Below are 24,421 nucleotides of genomic sequence, written 5' to 3' on the forward strand. Positions count from 1 at the left end.
GGGTATCAAGCCATCTTTCCCCCATGCTTCATTTGTGCTAAGGGGGAGGTTTGGCATGCTCCGGATCTGGGAACTAACGAATAGGGCACGGCATATGTTGTGGGCGATCAAAAACACCTAATCCGGGCACGAGATTAGCGACATTGACGGTCCCTTGGCTGCTACTTCGGAGCCTGCTCCTATTCCGAAGAGCGACGGCACCCCACACGCCCCCCGCACGACCACTCGATCACAAAGACATTGATCCAACTAGCAAGCCTTGTATCTCGTCTGTACATTGCAATCAAGTACATGGTGGTTCATAAACTTTGCTCAGCACCGTCAGCCAGGCCCTTGGCACTCAACTCCCGCGTCATGTTGAACGGGCTCCCTTCAACCCTTGTTTCGGGCTCAAGACATTAACTGATTCCAAAGGATTCACGCCGCGCAAAAAGTTTCCGAGTTCGGTCTCGACTGAGCCGAGTTTCATGTACTTCTTTTGAGTGTATGTACAGATAACTCTAGGTGTTAAGATATTAGATAAGGAACGAAATGTTCTTGGATTAAAGTATGACCAACAGATTAAGAAGCGTGCTTGATTCATGCAGGTACACCGCTCTAACAATTGTCAGAGGCTGTTTTCTACATATCTCATCTTGCAACGACCGGCTTCCTATAACTCTGCTGAATGGAGTTGCCATATCGGCATGCAGCATCAACACCAACTTGTTTTGGTCATTTAGTCATCTCGCCGGTGCTTCCGAGGCGTCAAAGGGTTTGCCTATTTTGACCTAGTCTTTCGAAGAAGAATGCTGACAGGCTAGCGAAACGCTAAGTTTTTCTATAGTCAAGCCTTCAAGCGTGCGAACTAGGGTCATTAGATCCCGGACACTGTACACTCCACTACTATTCAACCGTACACCCTCAATATCTCTCGTTGTCTTTTGCACCAGGTACCATGACAGTCTAGTCAATCGCAGTCACAGTCTGTTCCAGTCTTGTTCCAGATAATAACGTTACCACGCTTATGGGAACTAACGTGCTTTTGGAGCAAGAAGTATTGGCTACCCAACAACCAAACCTGCATAGGGATACGAACTTTGCCTCTCAACCATGGACTTTTGCTTCGTCAGTGTGACTGAGTGACACCCAACTAGAGTCTTGGGACAGGCTGATCACTAATGCCAGACAGCATATAGTTCCATGACGCAAACAGACAACATCTATCGAAGCGACTGAAGGCCTCAGTTTCCAAGAGATGTCTAGGAAGACCGGGAAGGACCTTCTCCGGCCGAGAAACACAGCATGTCTGCTGTTCCTGGTGGCAACGCCTAGCTGGGTTGGCTGATTTGTTTGTTCGCAAGGCAAAAGAACGATCATCATGTTGAACGTTTGCGGAATTCTGCGAGGATGGCGTATCGCATGGAAACATCTTCAATTTGTTCTACACAACGACGAGCAACAACTTTAGATTAAAAGACGACCGTAATCTCTCTCGTAGAAACCTTTACTCAGCCAGAGCATCAACGACATCAAGCTTCCTCTACTGCATCATCAGAAGCTCAAGGTAAGTATCGCAACAGTCGGATTCGCCAGTTACACGACAAGATGAGGTGGAAAATCCCACTGTCTCTCGTCGTCCACTGGACGGGGATTGCCAACGCCGCCGCACTCTCCAGTAACCCACCATGTCCAACAGATGCCAAAGTTGTCATCGAACAGCAACCGTTCGAGATTCAATGTTCCGGGAGCATCTCCCTCTCGACCAGGACTAGGTATGTCATCTATCTCAGACTCTTGGGTCGAAGAGAACAGCATTCCTTAACATCTTGCAGGACCTACACTGAGTGGGTGACCACCACCGATGTTGTCCAGGGTGGGACCACGTCAAAGGCAACGATAGTTTACACCACTTCTAATCCTCCTGGTCTTATTACCGTCACTTCAACCGGCACTCAGACGGGAGCTACAACCATTCCCCCAAATAATCCCGGCGATCCGACCACTATCGTCACCTATGTTCCACCTCTGCCCACCGTCACTTCCCTCGCCAGCACCGCCGGCTTGACTACTGTTCCGCCTGGTCCAAACGGTGGCCCATCGACCGTGGTCACCTTTGCGACAGGCCCTGTCACGGTGACCTCGTCGGCAAAGACTACCGGCCTTACCACAGTTCCTGGTTCAAATGGAGGTCCTCCTACCGTCATCACTTTTGCCACCACCCCGTTGGTTCCAGTGACCGTAACTTCGACCGCTTCAGTCACCGGGTTGACAACTATTCCTCCCGGACCGAACGGAGGCTCGCCTACTATAGTAACCTTCGTGACGCCCCCTGCTGGTCCAGTCACGATCACCTCTTATGCCTCCACGACCGGCTTAATAACTCTGCCTCCTGGCCCGAACGGTGGCCCCCCAACTGTCATTACCTTTGCAACTGGGCCTCCAGGCACAGTAACGATCACGTCTTTTGCGTCAACTACGGGCCTAAGCACCCTTCCGCCCGGTCCTAATGGCGGCCCGACGACTATCATCACTTTTGCTACTACACCCCTAACCCCTGTAACTATCACCCAGACGGCATCCACGACCGGCTTGACAACAGTCCCTCCTGGTCCGAACGGCGGCCCCCCAACTATCATCACGTTCGCTACTATACCGCCTGGTACAGTAACGATCACTTCTACCGCATCGACTACTGGCTTAACGACCGTTCCTCCCGGCCCCAACGGTCCCTTTACTGTCATTACCTTTGCGACTGGGCCTCCGGGCACGGTAACGATCACGTCTTTTGCGTCAACTACGGGCCTAAGCACCCTTCCGCCCGGTCCTAATGGCGGCCCGACGACTATCATCACTTTTGCTACTACACCCCTTACCCCTGTGACTATCACCCAGACGGCCTCCACGACCGGCTTGACAACAGTCCCTCCTGGTCCGAACGGCGGCCCGCCGACGGTCATCACTTTTGCCACGGGACCTCTGCCTCCCGTGACGATCACATCGACAGGATCAACGACCGGCCTGACCACGGTCCCGCCTGGTCCAAATGGCGGTCCTACTACCGTCATTACATTCATTACCGGTCCCCCACCAGTCACCCTCACATCCACTGCGTCGATAACTGGCTTGACTACCCTCCCAGTTGGACCTAACGGCGGACCTCCCACCGTTGTCACATTCGTTACGCCTCCTCCTCAGACCCCCGTGACCATCACCCAGACGGCATCAACCACCGGCTTGACTACTCTTCCCCCGGGCCCTAACGGCGGTCCGCCGACAGTCATTACCTTTGCTACCGGCCCTCCGGGTGTCACTCCTCCCGTCACAGTGACTTCGACCGGAAGTACTACCGGCCTTATCACAATCCCGCCCGGGCCGAACGGTGGCCCCACTACGATCGTTACCTTGGTCACCGGTCCCCCGCCGGTTACGGTAACGTCCTTCGGAAGCACTACCGGATTGACCACTTTACCTCCGGGTCCTAACGGAGGCCCGCCTACTATTGTCACCTTCGCAACCACCACCCCGCCAGTGCCGGTCACAATTACTCAGACTGGCACTACTACTGGGCTCACAACCGTTCCTCCAGGGCCCAACGGTGGACCTCCCACAGTCATCACTTTTGCAACGGGGCCTCCTCCTGTGACTCTCACCCAGACTGCTAGCACAACCGGCCTGACAACGATTCCCCCTGGCCCCAACGGCGGTGTCCCCACAGTCATTACTTTCGTAACCCTTCCTCCATTGACCCCGGTCACCCTCACTCAGACTGCGACCACCACTGGTCTCACGACAATACCTCCTGGACCCAACGGAGGGCCACCAACAGTCATTACATTCGCAACGGGCCCTCCCCCCATTACTATTACTCGAACTGCCAGCACAACTGGTCTCACCACCATTCCCCCTGGCCCGAACGGCGGCGTTCCTACTGTCATCACTTTTGTAACCCTTCCGCCGCTGACTCCAGTGACTGTCACTTCAACTGGTACTACCACAGGTCTCACGACTGTGCCTCCTGGACCTAACGGTGGCCCCCCGACGGTCATCACTATCGTCCCAGGCCCGTCCCCAGTAACTCTCACTCAGACTGCAAGCACTACTGGTTTGACTACCGTTCCTGGCGGTCCCGGTGGTCCCAACACGGTTATCACCTTCGTAACGACCCCGCCCCCGGTAACTCTCACTCAGACCGCCACAACTACCGGCCTTACAACTGTGCCTGGAGGAGCCGGCGGCCCTAACACCGTTATTACCTTCGTCACCGGCACTCCTCCAGTTACCGTCACTCAGACAGCCAGCACGACCGGCCTCACCACTTTGCCTCCGGGGCCCAATGGCGGACCGACTACTGTAGTGACCTTCGTCACTAGCACTCCACCTGTCACTGTGACCCAGACTGCCAGCACTACTGGTCTCACCACGTTGCCTCCCGGCTCCAACGGAGGACCGACTACCGTGGTTACTTTCGTTACTGGCACTCCTCCCGTTACCGTGACTCAAACCGCTAGCACTACCGGCTTGACAACCGTTCCGCCCGGTCCCAATGGGGGTCCCACCACCGTGATCACCTTCGTGATGAGCCCTCCCCCAGTTACTTTGACCTCCACCGCTACTACAACTGGCCTCACAACTTTGCCCCCGGGACCTAATGGAGGACCTCCTACTGTGGTCACTTTCGTGACCACCACCCCACCAGTCACAATCACATCAACCGGCACCAACACTGGCCTGACTACAATCCCTCCTGGAACCGCAGGCGGACCTCCCACTGTGGTGACGCTCGTGACCACTACCCCTCCAGTCACCCTCACATCCACTGGCACAACCACCGGTCTGGTCACGATCCCCCCCGGCCCAAGCGGTGGTCCTCCTACCGTGATCACCATCGTACCTCGCATCGGTATCATTCGGACTTTTACTCAGACCGCCAGCCAGACCGGCGTCACGACTTTATCAAACTCCGATCCCTTCGGCACGACTACCGTCATCACCTTCGTCACGGTGCCTACTGGTGCTCTGACTACTGTCACTTCGACTGGTACCCGAACTGGAGCCACAACCATTATTCCCACGGATCCGGCCGGCACTACTAGTGTCATCACATTCGTCCCGCCAGCGACCGGATTCGTCACGACACTCGTGTCAACAGCAACCCAGACGGGCGTCACCACTTTGCCCCAGACGGACCCCACTGGCACAACAACCGTCATCACTTTTGTCCCTGTGACGGGAGCCATCACAACCCTCGTATCGACGGGTACTCGGACAGGCGTCACAACTTTACCTCAGACGGATCCCTCTGGAACAACAACTGTGATTACCTTCGTTCCCCCCGTGACAGGCGCGGTCACAACTCTCGTATCGACAGGCACGCAGACGGGTGTCACAACCTTACCCCAGACGGATCCATCGGGCACAACAACTGTGATTACCTTCGTTCCCCCCGTGACAGGCGCGATCACGACTCTTGTGTCAACGGGCACGCAGACAGGCGTCACGACCTTGCCCCAGACAGATCCCTCTGGTACAACGACGGTGATTACTTTCGTTCCCCGTATAACAGGCGCGATCACGACTCTTGTGTCAACGGCGAGCCAGACGGGAGTAACGACTTTGCCCCAGACAGACCCTTCCGGCACTACGACCGTCATCACTTTTGTTCCTCCTGTTACGGGCGCAATTACGACTCTTGTCTCTACGGCTACCCAGACGGGCGTTACGACCCTGCCCCAAACGGATCCCGCTGGTACTACTACCGTCATCACTTTTGTTCCTCCTCTTACGGGCGCAATTACAACTCTTGTCTCTACGGCTACCCAGACGGGCGTTACGACCCTGCCCCAAACGGATCCCGCTGGTACTACTACCGTTGTCACTTTTGTCCCTCCCCCAACGGGTGCTATCACGACGATCGTATCAACCGGGACGAGGACGGGCGTAACAACTCTACCTCAAACGAATCCCACTGGTACAACGACCGTTGTCACCTTCGTCCCCCCCGGCGCTTGTGCCACTCCGCCCGTGGATTGTGCCGCATCCGGCCTCACTCTCAAGCTCTACGCAAACTCGGTCCAAGTTGCCGATGGCTATGGAGTCTCAGACGGCCGATCTGGAGTCGGGCCCGATTACTACCTCACTCAGAATGCCCTGGCTCAAGGCAGCACGAACTCAATTTCCGTTCCCTACAAGGATGCGAGCGGCACGACCGTCACGCCCTACACTCCCCAGACATCAGGCTCTTCGACGGGCTTCCGGTACTACGAGGGTCTGACGCAGACGTACGGCGGCATCACGTACAACGCCAACAACTTCACCCTCGTCTTCACCGGATACTTCCGGCCTGATCAGAGCGGAACGTACAACTTCTGCTACGGGTACGCCGACAACCGCGACGCTTTTTACCTTGGAGACGCTGCCTTCGCTTGCGGCAGGCCCGCGAACGCGGATACCCCCAGGGGAGCTACTCCCCTGGCAAAGAGTTGGTTCGCTGCCGACGGAAACACCGGCTGCGCCAGCGTCAACCTCGTCGCGGGGGCCTTCTACCCGGTTCGACAGGTGTTTGGTAACTGGGGTACTCCCTCGTCTCTAAACTTCTTCTTCAACGGACCGGGCCATGCGACGAACTCGTCTGACATCTCGGGGCTTGCCTATCCTGAATCGTGCACCGCAGCCCAGCCCTCCAGCTCGTCAACAACTTCAGCCGCCACGGGCTTCGTCACTACGATCGTGTCGACGGCGACGCAGACCGGCGTGACCACATTGCCCCAAACGAATCCCGGCGGCACGACCACCGTCGTCAGCTTTGTGCCTCCGGCCACGGGTGCCGTGACCACCGTGGTCTCAACCGGAACCCAGACTGGCGTAACTACTCTGCCCCAAACTGACCCGACTGGCACGACTACCGTGGTCTCGTTCGTACCCCCAGTCACTGGCCTCGTAACTACCGTGGTCTCGACAGGTACCCAGACCGGCGTGACTACACTACCCCAAACTGACCCGGCTGGCACGACCACCGTAGTGTCATTCATACCTCCGGTCACTGGTGTCGTAACTACCGTGGTCTCAACCGGAACCCAGACTGGCGTAACTACTCTGCCCCAAACCGACCCTGCTGGCACGACCACCGTGGTCTCGTTCGTACCTCCGACGGGCGCCGTGACGACCGTAATCTCAACCGGAACCCAGACTGGCGTGACGACCTTGCCCCAAACCGACCCGGCCGGCACAACTACCGTAGTCACTTTCACGACGCCCATCACCGGCGCCATAACGACTATCGTTTCAACGGGTACCACGACCGGCGTGACCACCCTCCCCCAGACCAACCCGGCCGGCACAACCACCGTCGTCACTATCACGACGCCCAGCTGCACCCCGGGACTCCGATGGGCCTACTACGGCTTCTCCCGCGCCGCCTCCGACACCGTCAGCACAGCCGGTCGCATCCCCTACCACAACACCGACGACACCTCCAAGGCGAACTGGAAGACCACCTACTTCAACATCCCAACTGTCCTCAATGGCCAGACCCCGAGCAACACGGGCTACACCACGACCATCGGCCTCGCTCAGCAGTGCGACACCACCACCCGCACGGTATACGGTACAACGACAAGCGGCCAGTCCAACTTCATGATCGTCCAGCACATCGGCTACTTCCACCCTCTCACCACCGGCACCTACACTTTCAGCTTCAGCGGCGTTGATGACGGCGTCTATCTCTGGCTCGGCCAGGGAAGTGCCGCAAAGACGGGCTTCACCAACGCGAACGCGCAGAAGAACGTCGATTACTATGACACGAGCAGCTCCGGCACGTACACGTTCGCGGCAACCGCGGGGCAGTACTACCCCATCCGTCTCCTCTTCGTCAACGCTCAGCAGTGTGGTCTGTTCAATTTCTCGCTCACGAACCCCTCCGGTGGCGTCGTCGTCTCCAACACCCAGGCCGTCACGAACAACCAGCTCGTGTTCAGCTGTCCCACCGTCGCAGACGCTCAACCATTCAATTTCTAAGCTTTCTTTTGTCTTTTTTCTTGATAATTTCATATTGGTCTACATTTTATACTCATCTTCCACTTCGTCACCTGGCAACAATATCTTGTTTGGTTCCTGTCTTGTGGCGTCTTCGGGGCCGGAAGATCATACCTCCTCTGTGTAGAAGGGGGATATCATCTCAATGGATATAATCGGGAGTCGCTTCGGACACGGATAATTATGTGGTTGTAATTGATCATGGGCTAGCATTATAAAGATTAGTTTTCTTATTTGCCTACAATAGGGTTTCTCGCAACTTGTCCTCATCTGATGACTGTTTTGAACCACAGTTTTGCTATCTCGTAGCACGTATTGAACACTGCAAGCGAGTATATCAGTCGTGGATATAATACATTTCTTACATGAAGCATATCTTTCCAAAGGTAACTCTCGGTTGATTCTCTACATGGATACTAGACATGATCACACGCCTCTGAGGGCGTTGCCAATCAAATGAGAGGCAAACCGGTTGTCCTGACAGTGACTTCTACTGCGTTCGATCTTTCGAGTAAATTTGATGTGATTAAAAAAGAAGCTCAACTAAAGTACTAATTTCGCTTTCTTCTTGTGGCTGAAAGTGAGAAGTACGTACACGTAAACTAGCTTCAGCCCCGGATCATTCGTTCTCTCACTTGCATGAGGCACAGTGATGAGTTTGACCAAGGTTCCATACATTGCAGTTTGATGAGACTTTATTCAGGCTGCAAAGTAATTATGTTTCGCGGGAGCGAAGAAGCAACAAGTCGGATGAACTGAATAGCATCACCTTGGCACGCTCACAATCCGAGGTCCCACCCGTATTGATTATTTTTCGGCGGACATATTGACGAAGTATTGTCGTAACACAGTGATATCTTTACACCAACAGAAACCGGACTTGTAATGCCCTTGATAATTTTAATCACCATTTTCCGTTGCATTACTAATCTACTACGACGAGTTAGTCGCAGTAAGTTTAAGTAAGTCGGTACTTTGCCGTCTATTAGGATCTATTATCATGACTTGCTCTTCAGGGGTAATACAGGCCAGTCATAATCCCGGACAAAAATCGTCTTAAAATTCCATTCCCCCACACCTACCACCTCCAGTTTCTCTCCCTCTTCGCTCGGTAGCACAACCTCGGCGGTGACACCATGAGGTATACTCAGTCTAACATGCAACATCTCTTTGCCTCCATTGACCACTTTCGTCTCCCAAGAGCACTCGATGAGCCCATGACGACTCATATGAGACGCCGAGGCGTGGGAGAACTCAGCTCCAATAGCTGGAGCAATGCGGCATCTCGTCCACCCTGGCTCGAGTCTCTGAAGACCTGCTATTCTTTCAAACAGGAACTTTGCAATAGCACCGAAGGCATAGTGATTGAAAGAGGTCATCTCGCCTGGATTGATGCTTCCGTCGGGGAGCATAGAATCCCACCTTTCCCAGACCGTTGTAGCCCCCATAGTGATGGGATACAGCCAAGACGGGCATTCTTTTTCCAAAAGCATGCGGTAGGCTACTTGAACATGCCCTGTGATGAACAGTGCCTCGCAGAGGTATGGTGTTCCAGCAAATCCTGTTGCAATCTTGAAGTCATTCTTCTTCACGAGCTCCGCTAGACGTTGGCCGGCCCGAACTTTCTGCGACTCGTCCAGCACATTCAAGCAGATGGCTAAAGCGTATGCTGCCTGGGTGTCTGACACAATCCGCCCATTTTGAGTCACGTATTCTTGATGGAACTGTGCTTTGGCTGCCCTGAACTCTGATTCAAAGTCGACCTTCCTGGTCTCTTCACCAAGGATGCCAGATACACGAGCCATCAGCCGCAGACTCTGGATGAGAAACATGTTGGCGACCATCTTCGCGTCTGTCGGGGATTTCCACGGCGCGTCTGGGGGGGCGGTAGGATCGAGCCAATCCTGTCGAACATCAGTATGACCGCAAAACTTAAATTAGGAGAGCCACGCACGCCGAGCTGAAAGATTGAGTTGTCCCACAAGTGCTTTGCACCAGATTGGTTGCGCGGCAACTTGACCATCCAAGTCAGCATGCTGCCATACTGTTGAGATAGAATGCTGTCGTCTCCAGTCTCTTGATAGAGCGCCCAAGGAGCTAGAATAGTAACATCGTGCCAGATAGCGCAAGGCACTCTTCTACACCATATCGGATCTGGAAGTGTTGCATTCGGACTGACCATCGGCGGCACACCACCCAGAACCTCTTGGTCGTATGCTACATCAATGAGCCAGTTCTTCAGCATTCCATAGCAATCAAATAACAAAGTTGCCGTCGGTGCGAAAAGCGCTAGGTCACCCGACCAACCAAGCCTTTCATCTCGTTGAGGGCAGTCTGTCGGTACAGACAGAAAGTTTCCGCGCATGCCCCAAACAATGTTTTGGTATAGCTTATTCAGGAGGGGGTCGGAGCAGAAGAATGACCCAGCAGCCTTCATATCTGTATGGTAGACTATGGCTTCGACTGATGATATCAAGTCATGATCACTAGTCCACCCATCGATCTGTGCATATCTGAAGCCGTGAAATGTAAATCGAGGTTCATACCCTTCTCCCAACGGGGCACCGCTCAAGATGTACTCATCTACAGCTTTACAGATACGCAGAGGGCGCGTTCCGAGCTCATCGTTCTCTAGCACCTCGGCGTGTGAGAAGGTAATTTTGTGATTTCTGGGTCCTTTGATGTTACGAAACTTGAGACAGCCGACGAGGTTTTGACCAAAGTCGATGATCGTCTTGCCGGAGGGAGTCGTTATTTGGTTGACAGGCCCGACGGCTTGAGTTCTCCGCACCGGCTCGCCATATCCAGCGACCAAAGTGGTCGAAATCGGCAAGAATTCCAGAGTTATCACTTTCTCAAAGCGAAGTCCGTCCGACATGCTGGCGGCCACCCATTTCGACCAATTTGGCAAGTCAAGGGTGGCGTCATACTTCTCTCCGTTGTAGATCTCAGCAAGTATGATGGGACCACGAGCGACCTCCCAGGATCCGTCTGTCGAGATTCTCTGGATAATCCCATCGCCAGAAATGATTTCCAGCTGAGCAATAAGTGCTGTGTGAGGACCCCAGATATTTCGATGACCGCCCTCGAAGCCTATACGCCCAGAAAACCACCCTTCTGCAACACGGACTCCAATGCAGTTCTCAGGCTGATTGCTAGAAAGCAACGAAGTCACATCATACGTCTGATACTGAAGTCTTCCTTCATAAGATGTCCATCCTGGAGCGAGGAAATAGTCGCCAACTCGCTGACCGTTAATTTCTGCCTCGTAAACGCCCTGTGCTGTGACGTACAATCTAGCCTGAAGGGCGGGGAAATTGACTGAGAATTGCTTGCGAAAGAGCTGCTCTGGGTCGGGAGCGACTGTTCCGGGGCCCCAGGGTGCAGCGATGCGCTCACTACTCCAATCTGTACGAGCAAGAAGACCGACCTCAAGGTGCGATGGTTTGCTCCAATCAGTCGCCTTCTCGTCCTGGTCCCAGATTCTGATTCTCACCGAAATCCGCTGACGTGAAGAAAGTGGCTTTCGAAATGGCCACGGCACCAAACTTGATGCAGATGATACACATTTCAGGGTCGATACGACCTTTGAGATAGTAAGAATCGTCTCAGAGAGCTCAATCTCATAGGAAATTTGATGAAAGTCTGTGGAGACTCCCTCGATTTTCCAAGAGAGTCTTGGTGTGGTCTCATGAACTCCAATACAGCCAGAGGCATGATAGTGCTCGAACTGAACAGAGGTAACCGTAGCCATGATGTAAAACTCGCTGTTGTGAATGATGAACTGCGATGGCGTCTTTTCAGAAGTCGGTCTTGATGTGGCCAGCGAGAATGGGTCTCAATAATCCGCAAAGGTCTTGAGCTTGCCCATCGATATGGCTCATCACTCAGCATCTGTAGTATTTCCGACCTAAAATTCTTACAGCCGTAGGCAGCATCTTCTCGGGTTCCTGTTAAGCCCCGAAAGATTGCTGTGTCGGCGCAACATACAGCGACCTCAGCTGGGAACCATCTTTATTGTCTTGTTCTGGTAATTTTCGCCTGGAGCACAGCGGCGGAAAACCAGGCGCAGATCTTCTAGTGACCTAAGTCCAACAGTCTCCACCCGTATTCGTACGTATATCGTATTGATGCCAAGTTACGAGGGTACTTTCAAGCAGGAAGCTTGGTTTTTGACGTGTCAGTTGAGCCCAAGGTGCCTGTCTTGACTGGTCCTCGTTAACCATCCATGCTGAGTTGTGAGCCCCTCCCCGCAGCGAGCTGACCAAGAACAGGAGGATCGCTGTATCATCAGAACAGGCTCGGTGAATGTTGATACGAGTATTTGCTGCAGTATTCTGGTACTTAAATTGTCCCATTAGTCTGATCGAAGACTGCTTGACGCTTGCACCTAGCCCGGCTGGCATTGTCATCATCATTCCGATCTCAACCAGGCTTGTTTTCCAATCATGTCCAAAGAAGCGGCCATGTTCCAGGCTGGAGACCTGGTAGCATACAGTCAGTCAACCGGCCATGATCTCCCACTTGAGGATCTCCGACTTCCGTCAGATTTTGTCTGGGGCACCGCCACTGCCGCCGTCCAGATTGAGGGTGGCATTTCCCAAGATGGAAAAGGGAAGTCGATTTGGGATGTGTACACCCATCTCGAGCCGTCAAGAACAAATGACGAGAATGCCGATGTAGCATGCGACCACTACAACAGGGTAGCCGAAGATGTAGAACTCATGTCCTCCCTCGGCGTTGACGTCTACCGATTTTCTCTGGCCTGGACACGCATAATTCCTCTCGGGGGACGCAATGACCCTATCAACGAAAAAGGTGTCGCTTTCTATGACGATCTCATCAACCGACTCTTGGCAAACAACATCGAGCCTGTGGTGACTCTTTACCATTGGGATCTCCCACAAGAGCTCTACGAAAGGTACAAAGGATTACTCGACACAGCTGAGTATAGAGCTGATTTCCAGAACTACGCCCGGATCTGCTTCTCTCGGTTTGGCGATCGAGTCAAGAAATGGGTGACCTTCAATGAGCCCTATATCATCTCGATCTTCGCGCATCACAGTGGCGTACTGGCGCCAGGCCGCTGTGCTGCCAGTGGTGCCAACACCAAGACAGAACCTTGGCGCGTCGGTCATACAATCATTTTGTCTCATGCTTCCGTGGTACAAGTTTATGCGGAAGAGTTTCAACCATCTCAGAAAGGAGAAATATCGATTGTTCTCAACGGACATTTTTACGAACCTTTTGAGGAAGGCAATCAGACCGACGTAGAAGCCGCTCAACGCAGAATGGAGTTTTACATTGGCTGGTTCGGAGACCCAGTGTTTCTGGGAACAGACTACCCATCCTCAATGAGAGCATACCTCGGCTCGCGCCTCCCTGAGTTTACGGCGGAAGAACGTGTTCTTCTTCGGAAGACTGCCCCAATCAACGCATTTTATGGTATGAACCATTACTCTACCAAGTACGCGCGTGCTCTGCCAGACCCCCCAGCGGATGATGACTGGACTGGCAATATCGAAGAGACGTCAGTTAATAAGCAAGGAGTGGAGATTGGACCCATGTCGGGCGTCCAGTGGCTACGACTTGCGCCAGAAGGATTCCGGAAGTTATTGAACTGGGTGTGGAATCGGTGTCAGCTTCCCATCATAGTCACGGAAAATGGGTGTCCCTGTCCCGGTGAAATCGATGTTGATGTTGCGCGAAAGGATAACTTCCGTCAGAGATACTTTGGCCTCTACCTTGACGCTATATCTCGCTCCATTTATGAAGACGGGGTCAGAGTAGAGGGTTATTATGCTTGGAGCCTTATGGATAATTTTGGTAAGTTAACCCCCTCGAAGATCAGTATTCGCAAGTCGACCCGAATGGATCTAACACAGCCCAAATAGAATGGTCCGCTGGGTATGGTCCACGGTTTGGAATTTTTCATGTAGATTTTGAGACGCAGAAGAGGACGCCCAAAGGATCTGCCCTGTATTTGAGAGATACATTCCGGCGACGAAGAGGGTCACCCCTCTAGCTCTGCTCTTCTTTTATGTTGCTAAGAACAATGCAAATGACACAGGAGTAGTGCGATTGACCATGAGACCGAAACTAAACTTAGACCAGTTTTTAAATGAATCATTGGTGGAACAACGAGATGTCGTTGTACAAAAAAAGAATCGGAGAGCCGCTTGAGTTCAATGATGACTCTTAGAGGTGTCCTGGAGCTCCAAAGTACGTATGAAACTCGCCCAGATCTTGCAGTCTGGCAAACACTTTCTCTCGTGATTGCAACATGCAGACATCTCTATTACGGTTTATTGGAAGACACCTTATTATGCCTTCAGGAGAATCGGTAGTCGGGGAAGATTTCCATTCTCACGACCGTAGGAGACTTTTGACCACATGGCATCCACTTGAGGAAGGTAGTATCGGGATAGACTCAGGCGGAAACAAATTTCAAAGAGGGGGTGCTATTGGCATCTAGCTTGTTGTTCATGAGTCCACAAGTCGAGTTAGCATCCTCGCATGCTGAGCCGTATTCCGTATTCATGGGACCCAATTTTCATGAGCGACGCTGTCTCCAGAATAGCCCGAAAGGTTCGTATCGGGATCTTCACGCCAGATTCAGGTCCGAGTGTTTTCCATGATCATAAAGACGACTGCTGGTCGCTGAAATATGTGAAGTTGAGAGCACGGCTCTATAGATGTGTCACAACATTGTCGAGAAGCGAATTTCTCGATTTCACACAACTGTCTCAGCCATGTTATCTTCTATCCTCGCGGTTGCTCTCACAGCCAGCCTCGCAACGGCGGATACCGTACCTTCACCCCCACAACCGGAAGTATTCCATATTGTTGAGCTACCTCTTCCCCCCGTAGCTCCATCTTCCGATGAAGGTTCTTGTACAACTTTGATCAACCCTCGTGGAACAGGATGCATCGCCAAAGCCGTCGGCGACTTTCAGGCGGGAGACTTCACACCGGATGGCAAAAATGTTATCGTCAACGTGGTCTTCACCGGCGCCCCTACAGCTCCCAATCCTGCAAGCATCTACGATGGGGAGCATGTTCTTCTCATCAAGGCAGATGGCACCAACTTCACCAACGGCGATCCATGGAAGTGTCTGAGCTGCGGTGTTCCCGCCGTCAACGCCATCTCTCTTGACCCACAGAAGGACTACCCTCACGTCTTCCGCAGCGGCGACAAGGCGCTTTGGGGTCACAACATTCTGGACTGCGGCGGGGCGCCTCTGGAAAGCGATGCATGCACCCCGAACAAGACATACATCTACCCGATCCACTGGAACACTGCAGCCGATGGCTCGGGGAAGGGCGGCAGTCCTCGCGAAATGCGCCTGCACCCAGACGACGTTCACATGGGATGGAGCTCTTTCACCAGTACCGGCGGTCAATTCGCTTACACTGGCCGCCTCAATTTCAACGCTGAGCCAACTGTGGGCGAACCACTTGCCCCTCGCTATGATCTCGTCGACGTGAATTTGCTCTTCGACCCTACGCGCGCGAACCCCATCACAACCAATGGCTCCGAACTCATCATCCACAACAATGCTATCGCCGTTGGCGAGCTGCGCGGTTTCAGCGGAAACGGCGAAGAGATCACCTATATTGGCAACCCCGTTGAGTCAACCAACATCGACGTCTTCGCCGTACATGTACAGACGGGCGCCGTCCGCCGCCTCACTAGCCACCCAGAATACGTGGATCCCATGGCCTTCTCTGCCGATAACGACTGGTTCGTTGCCATGGACACGCGAGGTACGAACCGCCAGATGTGGATGTCTGGCATGCGTGGGATCCCGCCCCTGATCGACGTCGTTGCTGTGACTGTGGCCGCCTCCACTCGCAACAACGGCCCCCGTCGCTTCTTCCAGCCAATCTTAATCGATCGCTACGGCGATCGCGGCGACTATTATGGTCAGCGGATCAATGCTGCGGGGGTCGAGAGCGGCGGTGCCATCAACGACCCGAACTGGAATGGCAGAGCGGACCCGGCCTTCTCCTTGGACGGAACAAAGATTACGTACTGGCAGGCTCTCGTGGTCTCCCCTTCATGTGGCGGTGCGAATCCCCTTCCTTGTCCCGAGTCTACGGCCCAAGGAGGCAGGGAGTATCGCGTGATGTTGGCTCAACGGATTGGTCGCGAGGCTACCGCGCCTGCGCCAATTTACAAGATTCCGGACGTGATCCCTTGGGCCACGCCATTTCCTCCGGGCACAGCTATCCCGGAGTCGCCGTTCAGGGTCGAGCCAGGCAACTATACACTCCGTGGGAAGGTTTCTGGTATTGCTGGTGTAAGCATTGCCCCGGACTCTACTAATGTGAGCGGGCTGGGCAGCGTTGCAGTGAACTACACCAACTACTCGGATGATGGGGAGCACATCCTGAATGGCTTTGAGGACGTCACGGTGAAGATTCTTCTCCCCAATTTCTGGACGAATCAGGTTGACTGGGTTTCTGATATTGTTCAGACTGGGGTGGTCAATGGGACTAAGAAGACTAGCGAGGGGGGATTTCACTTGATTATTGACGCGGAGCTGAACTTATTCAACGCGAGTGGGACTTTGGTCACCACCATCGATGGTGTTGAGTATAAGCAGCCTGCTAACGGTACTTGATCATGGAGTATGTTGTGCAAGAGGTGACATGTACTTTGGGATGGCGGGTTTATCAAGTACCTTAAATCACGTCTTCTCTTGCAAGTCGACTTTCAAATGACACCATTGTTCTGATTAATCAAATCAATTGCACCTTTCAGAAATCTGATCTTCCTTCTCCTTACCTGATATGCGAGTACTTGAGGGTACATGTAGACACCATCAACACACTCTCAAAATTTCAAGAGGAAATGTCTTCGCCATCCCCCTCTCGTAAACTTGACAACTTCAGTTCGACCTATGTCATCCAGTGTCCTAGTCCTTGCATCCTCATCAATGACCATGGTGCCATTCCCGGTTACTCGGGTAGTCTTTCCTCAAAGCACCCAACAGTCACCCAATTCCTGTCCATCTTTTGTAGAATTTTCGTACATTTTTTCGTACTCTCATCCAATGAGAGATATAGACGTTTACTAGCCCCAACCACCACGTCGCATTGCATCGGAGGTCGTTACTGCATAGTAAAGCGTAGATGACGGCAGCCCAATGGGAAAGCCCTGTGTACGGCATACGGAAGATACGAACAGTCTCCAAGCTTGACATCAATCGTGTCAACTTCCCAATTCATAAAGGATTATGCGTGCTTGTCCCAGTACTAATTAGCGATAGCTTCGGTATCCTCCGTACTTGTTTATAGTCCGAAGCCTCGGAACGCCCATCTTGGGTAAGTCCCCCCCCCCCCCCAAAAGTAACCTAGATTATCCCCGTGGGGTCCTCGCGGGGTCCCATACCCCGGATCGTTCGTCATGAGAAGGCTTGGGAAAATAGACAACGAGCAGCGGACCCACAATACGAATGCGAGCAAATGTCCATGGTAGCGGACAGAAGTGTCCATTCTTTGGGCAAGTCCATCACACTATTGTATACGAAGGTCTTTGGTGAGCTGGACACAAGACGTTGTTTGCAGACTGTTCCGATAGGTCTAGACCACCACCGTCTCGACGAAAATCGATTCGTTTCGTGACAACACGTGCCGATGTGTCAAGATAAAAACCAAGCCAGATTCCGAAATAGAATAGCAATCATCATACCAAAAAGTTAGTAGCCATACTCTTTTCTGGTTTTGCCCTTTATCCTGTGCAGTAATGGCATCTCCACGTGGAACTCCCAAGAAGCCGGTCGACAACGTGGCCTACGTTGAAGACCCGGCGGATGATGGCCTGAAATTCAGCGACGCAGCTGTCGACGCGGCGACCCGCGGCCAAAACATTTCGGGATACGAGTCTCTATCCATATGGGAGACGGTCAAGCTCTTCAAGATCGCCTCAGCTGCGTGCTTCGCGGCGGCCTTCAGCGCCGCCACTGATGGCTATCAAATCGGGTACGCTTCACACTTTGCTCCTCCTCGCGCATCCATTGTGCCCCAATCTCTAGTTTACATTGCTAACCCCGTCACTCCACCCACATCCAGCATGAACGCCAGCATCGTAGCAAATAAGGGCTTTGTCCACCAATTCGCGACCCTTGCCGACGCCTCTGGAAAACCTTACCTTGACTCCCCCATCCTCTCGGGCTGGTCCTCCATCATGTCCGTCGGCCAGGTCCTTGGCATGACCACCATCCCCTTTCTCTCCTCTCGATTCGGCCGGAAGGTTGCCATGTATACCCTCTGGCTTGTCCTCGCCGTCAGCGTCGCCGTCGAGAGCGTCGCGCGCGCTTGGCCCGCCTGGCTCGTGGCAAAGCTCCTTGCCGGCGTCGGCGTCGGCTGCCTGCAGTCGACCCTCCCCGTCTACATCGCCGAGGTCGCACCTGTTCGGATCCGCGGCGGCCTGCTCATGTGCTACTCCTTCTGGTGGACCGTTGGCACCTTCTGCGCCCACGTCGCGCTACAGAACCTGAACAAGAACGACCCATATAACTACTTGAACCCTATATACACGCAATGGGCGCAAATTGGCCTCATGATCCTCATCTACGTCTTTCTACCCGAATCTCCAGCTTGGTGCGTCAATCGTGGCGATGAGTCGCGCGCAAAGAAGTGTCTCGCCTGGTTATATCGCGGCGTTCCCGATTTCGATCTCGACCGACAGTACGCAACGTTGCTGATGACGGTGGAGCACGAGCGTTCCGTAGCGATGGAGCAGAAACGCGAGAAGTGGACGGCGATATTCCGAGGCACCGACGGACTGCGGACGCTGATCTCCCTCTGGACAAACCTGTCGCAACAGTTTATCGGCCTCACACTGTTTGCGACCTTTGGGACATATTTCTTTCAGCAGGCGGGGCTACAGGACCCGTTCCTTATCAAGGTCATCACATCGTCGATCAACATTGCCACAATTATCGTGACTATTTTCACGGCTGATTGGCTTGGTAGACGGTGGATCGCGTGCGGAGGCATCACGCTGTGCTGGGTCTCTTGCGCAGTCATCGGCATCATCGGCGTGATAAAGCAGGTCAGGGCGTCGACATATGTATTCGTGCTGTTCGCCTGCTTTTGGAGTAAGTTTTCGTCGTACAATTCATCAAAAAGGGGCGGACTTTATGATCAATGTACACGTGCCTGCTAACAAGATTGTTTTTGAAGATATTGGCATGACGGCTAGCGGGGCGGCCGGTTGGGGATTCATCGGCGAGATCTCGTCGCAGCGGCTACGCCCCCACACAGCCGGCTTCGGTGCCGCCTGTACCTGTGTCATTGGTATCGTCATGAATGTTCTAGTGCCTTACAGTACGTTGATTAACTCCGAGACGAAGGGGTACTCGATAGAAGAAGTGCTGACAATATGATCTAGTGGTCAACGCCAATAAGTGGAACTGGGGTCTCAAAACAGGCTGGTTCTATGCTGGCGTTGGGCTGCCTTTCGTGATTGGCATCTGGTTCCTTATCCCCGATACCGCCGGGTAGACAATCCATCCTACACATTTTGCCAAAAGAGCCACTTGCTAATACAAGCTCTTTTGCAGACGATCCGCAGCCGAGCTGGACGAGCTCTTTGAAAGAAAGATCAAACCGTGGCAGTTCCACAAGATTCAGACGGCCACACAGACTTTGGTCAAGCAACAGGAGTCGGAGCATCGCTGATTTAATATGCTGCCGCAAGTCGCGCAACTACAGTGGGCAGCATGTGAGGGGTATTTCATCTTGGGAAAAAGCCAAATTCGTGGAAGTAACGGCTTTACAGTCAGCCATGTAGCAGTCAGTCTTGTTTCCCCACTATATGCTGTTGAATCGGACTTCTGTGCTCTTGGTCTTCCCTACGGATCACTGTTCTTGAGCACTCTTGTCGCATTCCCTCTAAAATTAGCCAAAGTGGAACGCTAAATAGAAATATACCCGTATAACTTACCTTATCCGAGGATATTATGTGGTAGATACGTCGCTTTATTCGAATCATAGATTAAGCCCGCCACCGAGGTGATACGTAAAACCTATCCAGCTAGACGACTCGTATCCATACCTAATAGCCAACTATCTCGGCCATGGTGTCAAATAATGGCCGCGACCAGCGCCTAGATACTTGATAGGATATTTTTCGAAACTCTAATTAGCAGTGGTGCAGATTTTGTAATGGAAGATGAAGGAAAGAAGTCACCTCTTCATTGGGCTGTAGAGTAGGGCCACGAGGGCTGCGTCGAAATACTCCTGACTCATGATGCCGCAATGGAGTCAAAAGACGAGATGCAGAGGACACCCCTTCACTGGGCCTCTAAATCAGGAAAACTCGACTGCGTACGAAAGCTTCTTGACAAAGGCGCTGATGTGGAACCAAGAGATCGCGATGGTATGGCGGCGCTTCATTTTGCTGCCGAGTCGGACTACTTGGACGTCGTTGAGGCACTTCTCCAACAGGATTCGCACACCAACTCGGTGGCACACAAAAGACAGACACCATTGATGTTAGCGGCCAGAGCTGGTCAAAGAAACGTTCTTGAGGTTCTTGTTCAACATGGCGCCAAGTGTGGTTTACAAGGTGCAGAGGGCAGCACTGCCTTGGAACATGCTATCAGAGGGTGTCGTTCCGAGGTTATCCCTCACGTCATCAAGACTCTAGTCAGGTTGGGAGCTAAAGTGGATGCCCGCGGGAAAGCGGGACGTACACCTCTATTAGCCGCTGTTAGTGATAACCATATCGGACCTGCGCTCCCAGCTGTGAAGCAATTGCTTGATTGTGGCGTAGAACTTGAAGCCACAGACTTGCGAGACAGAATAGCATGGGAATTAGCTTCTTGTTGGGGCCGCGACAATCTAGCCGAATTTCTGCTATGGATCCGAAGATCGCGTAGGCTGCATGTTCCTGAATAGTACACATGGCCTCTTGAAAGTCAATTTTTGCAGCTAGCCGGATAAGGCCCGTCTCTGATATTCATCCTTCGTCGTAGTTGAGAAGTCAGTTACGGGGTGTTATCGAATCAAGTATATAGGCTTATGGTGTTTTCTGATGGAAAATCCGTATGCCACAGGAATAACCTTCGTTGCCGTGATCGTAACCCGTAGTTAAGCCGCCTGGTACGTTCGCAACACACCTTCACCCGCAGCTGGAACCGCGGACGTAGGCATGGTTCTGCTGACCACCTGCCGAGTTGCCATAAGCAGACCCTTGATAACTGCTCAGTAAACTACAGCTTGTGCTACTGCCCTGATAGAATGAAGCAGCGACACACGCTGAGTTTGCAGCACACTTCGAAATGCAATCACCCAAGCTTGTGGCATCGACGTAGCCAAGATAGTCTCCGGAGGCAAGCCTTCCGCAAATAATCTGGAACTTCTTCGAACTCAATGTCCAGCAGTAGCCGTTGTTTGCGGAGCAAGTTGGGTTGCTGGTCACCGTACCTGCGCATGCTGAGCCAGGGCAGGTTGAACACGTCCCTAGTGAAAAAGATGTCTGGCATCCAAAGCCACAGAAGTCGTCGCCGGTGTTGCAGTATCCATTCTTCGAGCTATAAGATGTCAGTGGTCTACTAATGCAGGAGTATAGGAAGAAGTATTGTCTACGACTTACCAACACAAGCCAGAAGGGCATGTATAGCCATTGGAGCCACCACAAGTGTTGTCTGGACTCATCTTGACGCCAGTGGATGCAGGCTGCGCTGCTGAAGAAGAGGCTGCAGCCCCTCCGCCTGAGGACGCAGAGCAGGTTCCAAAGGATGACTGGCAGCCGGTGCTGCAGTGATCGGTAGACGAGCCACAATATCCCCACTGACTGCAGCAGTCACCGAAGTTGCTACCTCGACACGTATTTCCACCTGTTCCACCGCAGGTTCCATCCTGGCTGACCGTCTTGCCACCGTTGGTGACGGAGCTGCAGTCACCAAACTTTGACTGGCAAGAGTTGAGGCAATGGGCATCTGTGTTGCCGCAATATCCCCACTGGCTGCAACAGGTTCCGAAAGTGCTTCCCTTACAGGTGTATCCCGCGGTGCCGCCACAGGTGCCATCCGAGCTGACCTTGCCGTTAGTGCTGGTGCTGCCGCTCCCGCTGCTGCTAGAACCAGTTGTGCATTTGCCAAACTTGGATTGACATCCTGTTCCGCAGTGTGCGTCAGTTGTTCCACTAGTATACCAGGTCAGCTTTGGTAATTCTTCGCAGTCTCGTCTATCATCATCGAGGTTAATCTTACCACCAGTTGTATTGACTGCAGCATTGAGATCCTGGACAGGTGTAACTGTTGGAACCTCCACAGGTCTGATCTGGAGAGGTGGCCGCTGCAGCGATCCCCGCCAAGGACAGCAGTTCAACAATGGCGATTTTAACCATTCTTCACAAGACGACAAATTATTGATGTTGATGGACCTTATAACAAAGAAAGCCGCGGTCTGCGTTGGGGGCTGATAGAATTGACGACAGTTCAGTCTGGATGACACGGTACTTAAACCTCCCAACTTTTGAGGCAGCCTCTAATTGGTGATTTTCGTGCTATTTGGGCGGTCATCGCTTGCGGATGCATGCGGCGGTCATGGGAACATTCCCAGGCTCTCTAGAGCGGATCTTCGATACGGAAATTTGGCTTCTACCTTTACTCCAGTCTGCACTCCATATGATCCGTTTCCGGTCATCATGGACCAGAGCTGGTCACTTCACCCGTCCAAAAAGAGCCGAGATGAATTCTTCGACCGGATCTGTCCGATCTATGCGGCCGGCCCGAGGAGATGGCATGGCTATCGTCTCCAAGATCGGATCTACAAAATTAGCGCTGCCGCTCACGCCGCTCTAGATTTCCGAGAATTTGACTTACCTTTAAGCGGAGCTACAGGGATGTGCGGGTGTAATCAGGTGTTGACTGAAAACGGAACAGATATCGAAAGTAACAAAATGGCTTCAGTCTAGATTACGTGCCGCAGAAATGGAAAAGATTAGCGCACTTGCGGTGATCGAATGGATGTTGCCGTCTGCCGATGTATGCAGTCATCCAGCCGGCTGGGTGCCTCGTGCCTGCGCGCTTCGTCTGATGACAAGCAGATGTCTCAAACCTTCTTCACTGTTGCTTTCTTCGGCTCAGCTTCAAGCCACCTCCACGCTTTGTTCAAATAAGGTTTGAGATTTCCACGTCGGTGTTCAACCTCATTTCCAACGTCAATGTCAATTTTTTTTTTCTTTGATCCTCTCCTAGTTGAGGGACGTTCTTCCCCCAAACACTTCTTCTCAGAATCCGAATACAAACAAGTCACGCTGTAGTTCTCCGGGGACTATCGCACCAAGTCTGGGGATTTCCAGGGCTCGACGGCGTGATCCAGGCCATGATAGGGCTGTGGTAAGCGGCTTAGTAGCGCTGGACCGTGCGACGGTGCTTTGGACAAGGCAAACATCTTCAGCGCTCAACTGAATCACGAATATTCTCAGTTTCCAACAAAAGCATTCCTCCTATCCCTGAAATAAGGCTGGCACTTCAGCTGTGAGAGGACTTGTGCGTGGAATGGTAAAATGCATCGGAGTTTGCTTGTATGCAGGATATCAAGTCGCGGGTCGATCGCTGCAGACGCGTTCTTGTTCTACGATCCATCTCTCTGCCAGAGAGTGTGATTACGCCGAACGTAAGTGATTGCTGAGTATGCGGCGAAATGTCCCCAGTGGATTGGAATACGAACCTGAAGAGTAACTCTAATATTATGAGGCACTCGTCAGCGCAACGCATGGCAAGGACACAGGATGGGATCCCTAGCAAGCTGATTGGCACCATATACATGAATCCCAAGGCGGAGATCCAACAATCGGAAGGGTGGCCGAGTTGGTTATGGCGCCAGGTTAAGGTCAGCTTAACATCTGTTTCCTGGTGGGGCAACCCGCGCGAGTTCGAGTCTCGTCCCTTTCATTTTGAAGTTTTTGACGGGTCTGACGACTTTTCGGTCTTGTACCATCAACGTCTTGCTGCTCCTGGTCGTTAGTCAAACCTTTTGTTACCAAGATAAGTGGAGGGCTCATATCTTATGCCATTGGAAAGTGTAAGGCCGATGTGAGTAGACCTTCTTTTGTTTCTTCCCACAAGGCGAAGTTGAGCGTTTGAAAAGGAAATTGGTCAGTCTCCAAATGGCGATTCCCATGTGCTAGTGGGTGGGCTTTATCACTGGAGCTTGATGTATTTGAGCTTGGGACTCAATCCACTTCGACAAACTTTTATTGCTGCCTAATAGGTCTTACCATGTCTGAATGAAGTTGGCTATCTCGATCTTTGGCCGTGCTTAGTCTCTATCAGGATCTCGGAGACATACTATGCCGCAGTCCTTGAGTATCAAACGCTACAAGATACCTTGAATTTTATCTCACATGATGATTCATCCCATGAGCCAAAAGCGCAGGATTTAA

The 24,421-nt window shown here is 52.6% G+C and overlaps 7 protein-coding genes across 7 annotated transcripts; 4 read left to right on the forward strand and 3 right to left on the reverse strand.

Annotated features, from left to right (window-relative positions):
- Nucleotides 1-1,587: 1,587 nt before the first annotated feature.
- On the forward strand, nucleotides 1,588-7,995 carry CTAM01_15756 (uncharacterized protein; the record flags this gene model as incomplete). Its single annotated transcript, XM_060531750.1, has 2 exons — nucleotides 1,588-1,754; nucleotides 1,815-7,995. 2 exons carry the CDS (start codon nucleotides 1,588-1,590, stop codon nucleotides 7,993-7,995), a joined length of 6,348 nt encoding a protein of 2,115 aa, XP_060373675.1.
- A 1,016-nt stretch (nucleotides 7,996-9,011) lies between these two features.
- CTAM01_15757 (uncharacterized protein) lies at nucleotides 9,012-11,767 on the reverse strand (the record flags this gene model as incomplete). Its single annotated transcript, XM_060531751.1, has 2 exons — nucleotides 9,012-9,917; nucleotides 9,968-11,767. 2 exons carry the CDS (start codon nucleotides 11,765-11,767, stop codon nucleotides 9,012-9,014), a joined length of 2,706 nt encoding a protein of 901 aa, XP_060373676.1.
- A 694-nt stretch (nucleotides 11,768-12,461) lies between these two features.
- CTAM01_15758 (uncharacterized protein) lies at nucleotides 12,462-16,640 on the forward strand (the record flags this gene model as incomplete). The annotated part of the gene is made up of 2 exons (XM_060531752.1): nucleotides 12,462-13,839; nucleotides 14,938-16,640. 2 exons carry the CDS (start codon nucleotides 12,462-12,464, stop codon nucleotides 16,638-16,640), a joined length of 3,081 nt encoding a protein of 1,026 aa, XP_060373677.1.
- Nucleotides 16,641-17,310: 670 nt separating this feature from the next.
- On the reverse strand, nucleotides 17,311-17,514 carry CTAM01_15759 (uncharacterized protein; the record flags this gene model as incomplete). Its single annotated transcript, XM_060531753.1, has 1 exon — nucleotides 17,311-17,514. The coding sequence occupies one exon, from the start codon at nucleotides 17,512-17,514 to the stop codon at nucleotides 17,311-17,313; it is 204 nt and encodes a 67-aa protein (XP_060373678.1).
- A 250-nt stretch (nucleotides 17,515-17,764) lies between these two features.
- Nucleotides 17,765-19,704, forward strand: CTAM01_15760 (sugar transporter; the record flags this gene model as incomplete). Its single annotated transcript, XM_060531754.1, has 4 exons — nucleotides 17,765-19,121; nucleotides 19,207-19,350; nucleotides 19,415-19,523; nucleotides 19,587-19,704. 4 exons carry the CDS (start codon nucleotides 17,765-17,767, stop codon nucleotides 19,702-19,704), a joined length of 1,728 nt encoding a protein of 575 aa, XP_060373679.1.
- Nucleotides 19,705-20,301: 597 nt separating this feature from the next.
- CTAM01_15761 (uncharacterized protein) lies at nucleotides 20,302-20,925 on the forward strand (the record flags this gene model as incomplete). The annotated part of the gene is made up of 2 exons (XM_060531755.1): nucleotides 20,302-20,547; nucleotides 20,647-20,925. The coding sequence occupies 2 exons, from the start codon at nucleotides 20,302-20,304 to the stop codon at nucleotides 20,923-20,925; spliced, it is 525 nt and encodes a 174-aa protein (XP_060373680.1).
- Nucleotides 20,926-21,148: 223 nt separating this feature from the next.
- On the reverse strand, nucleotides 21,149-22,378 carry CTAM01_15762 (lectin; the record flags this gene model as incomplete). The annotated part of the gene is made up of 3 exons (XM_060531756.1): nucleotides 21,149-21,560; nucleotides 21,623-22,174; nucleotides 22,242-22,378. The coding sequence occupies 3 exons, from the start codon at nucleotides 22,376-22,378 to the stop codon at nucleotides 21,149-21,151; spliced, it is 1,101 nt and encodes a 366-aa protein (XP_060373681.1).
- Between the last annotated feature and the right edge of the window lie 2,043 nt (nucleotides 22,379-24,421).

Source organism: Colletotrichum tamarilloi (genome assembly GCF_030869305.1).
Source record: "Colletotrichum tamarilloi strain Tom-12 chromosome Unknown Scaffold_176.1, whole genome shotgun sequence".
Classification (NCBI taxonomy): Eukaryota; Fungi; Ascomycota; class Sordariomycetes; order Glomerellales; family Glomerellaceae; genus Colletotrichum; species Colletotrichum tamarilloi.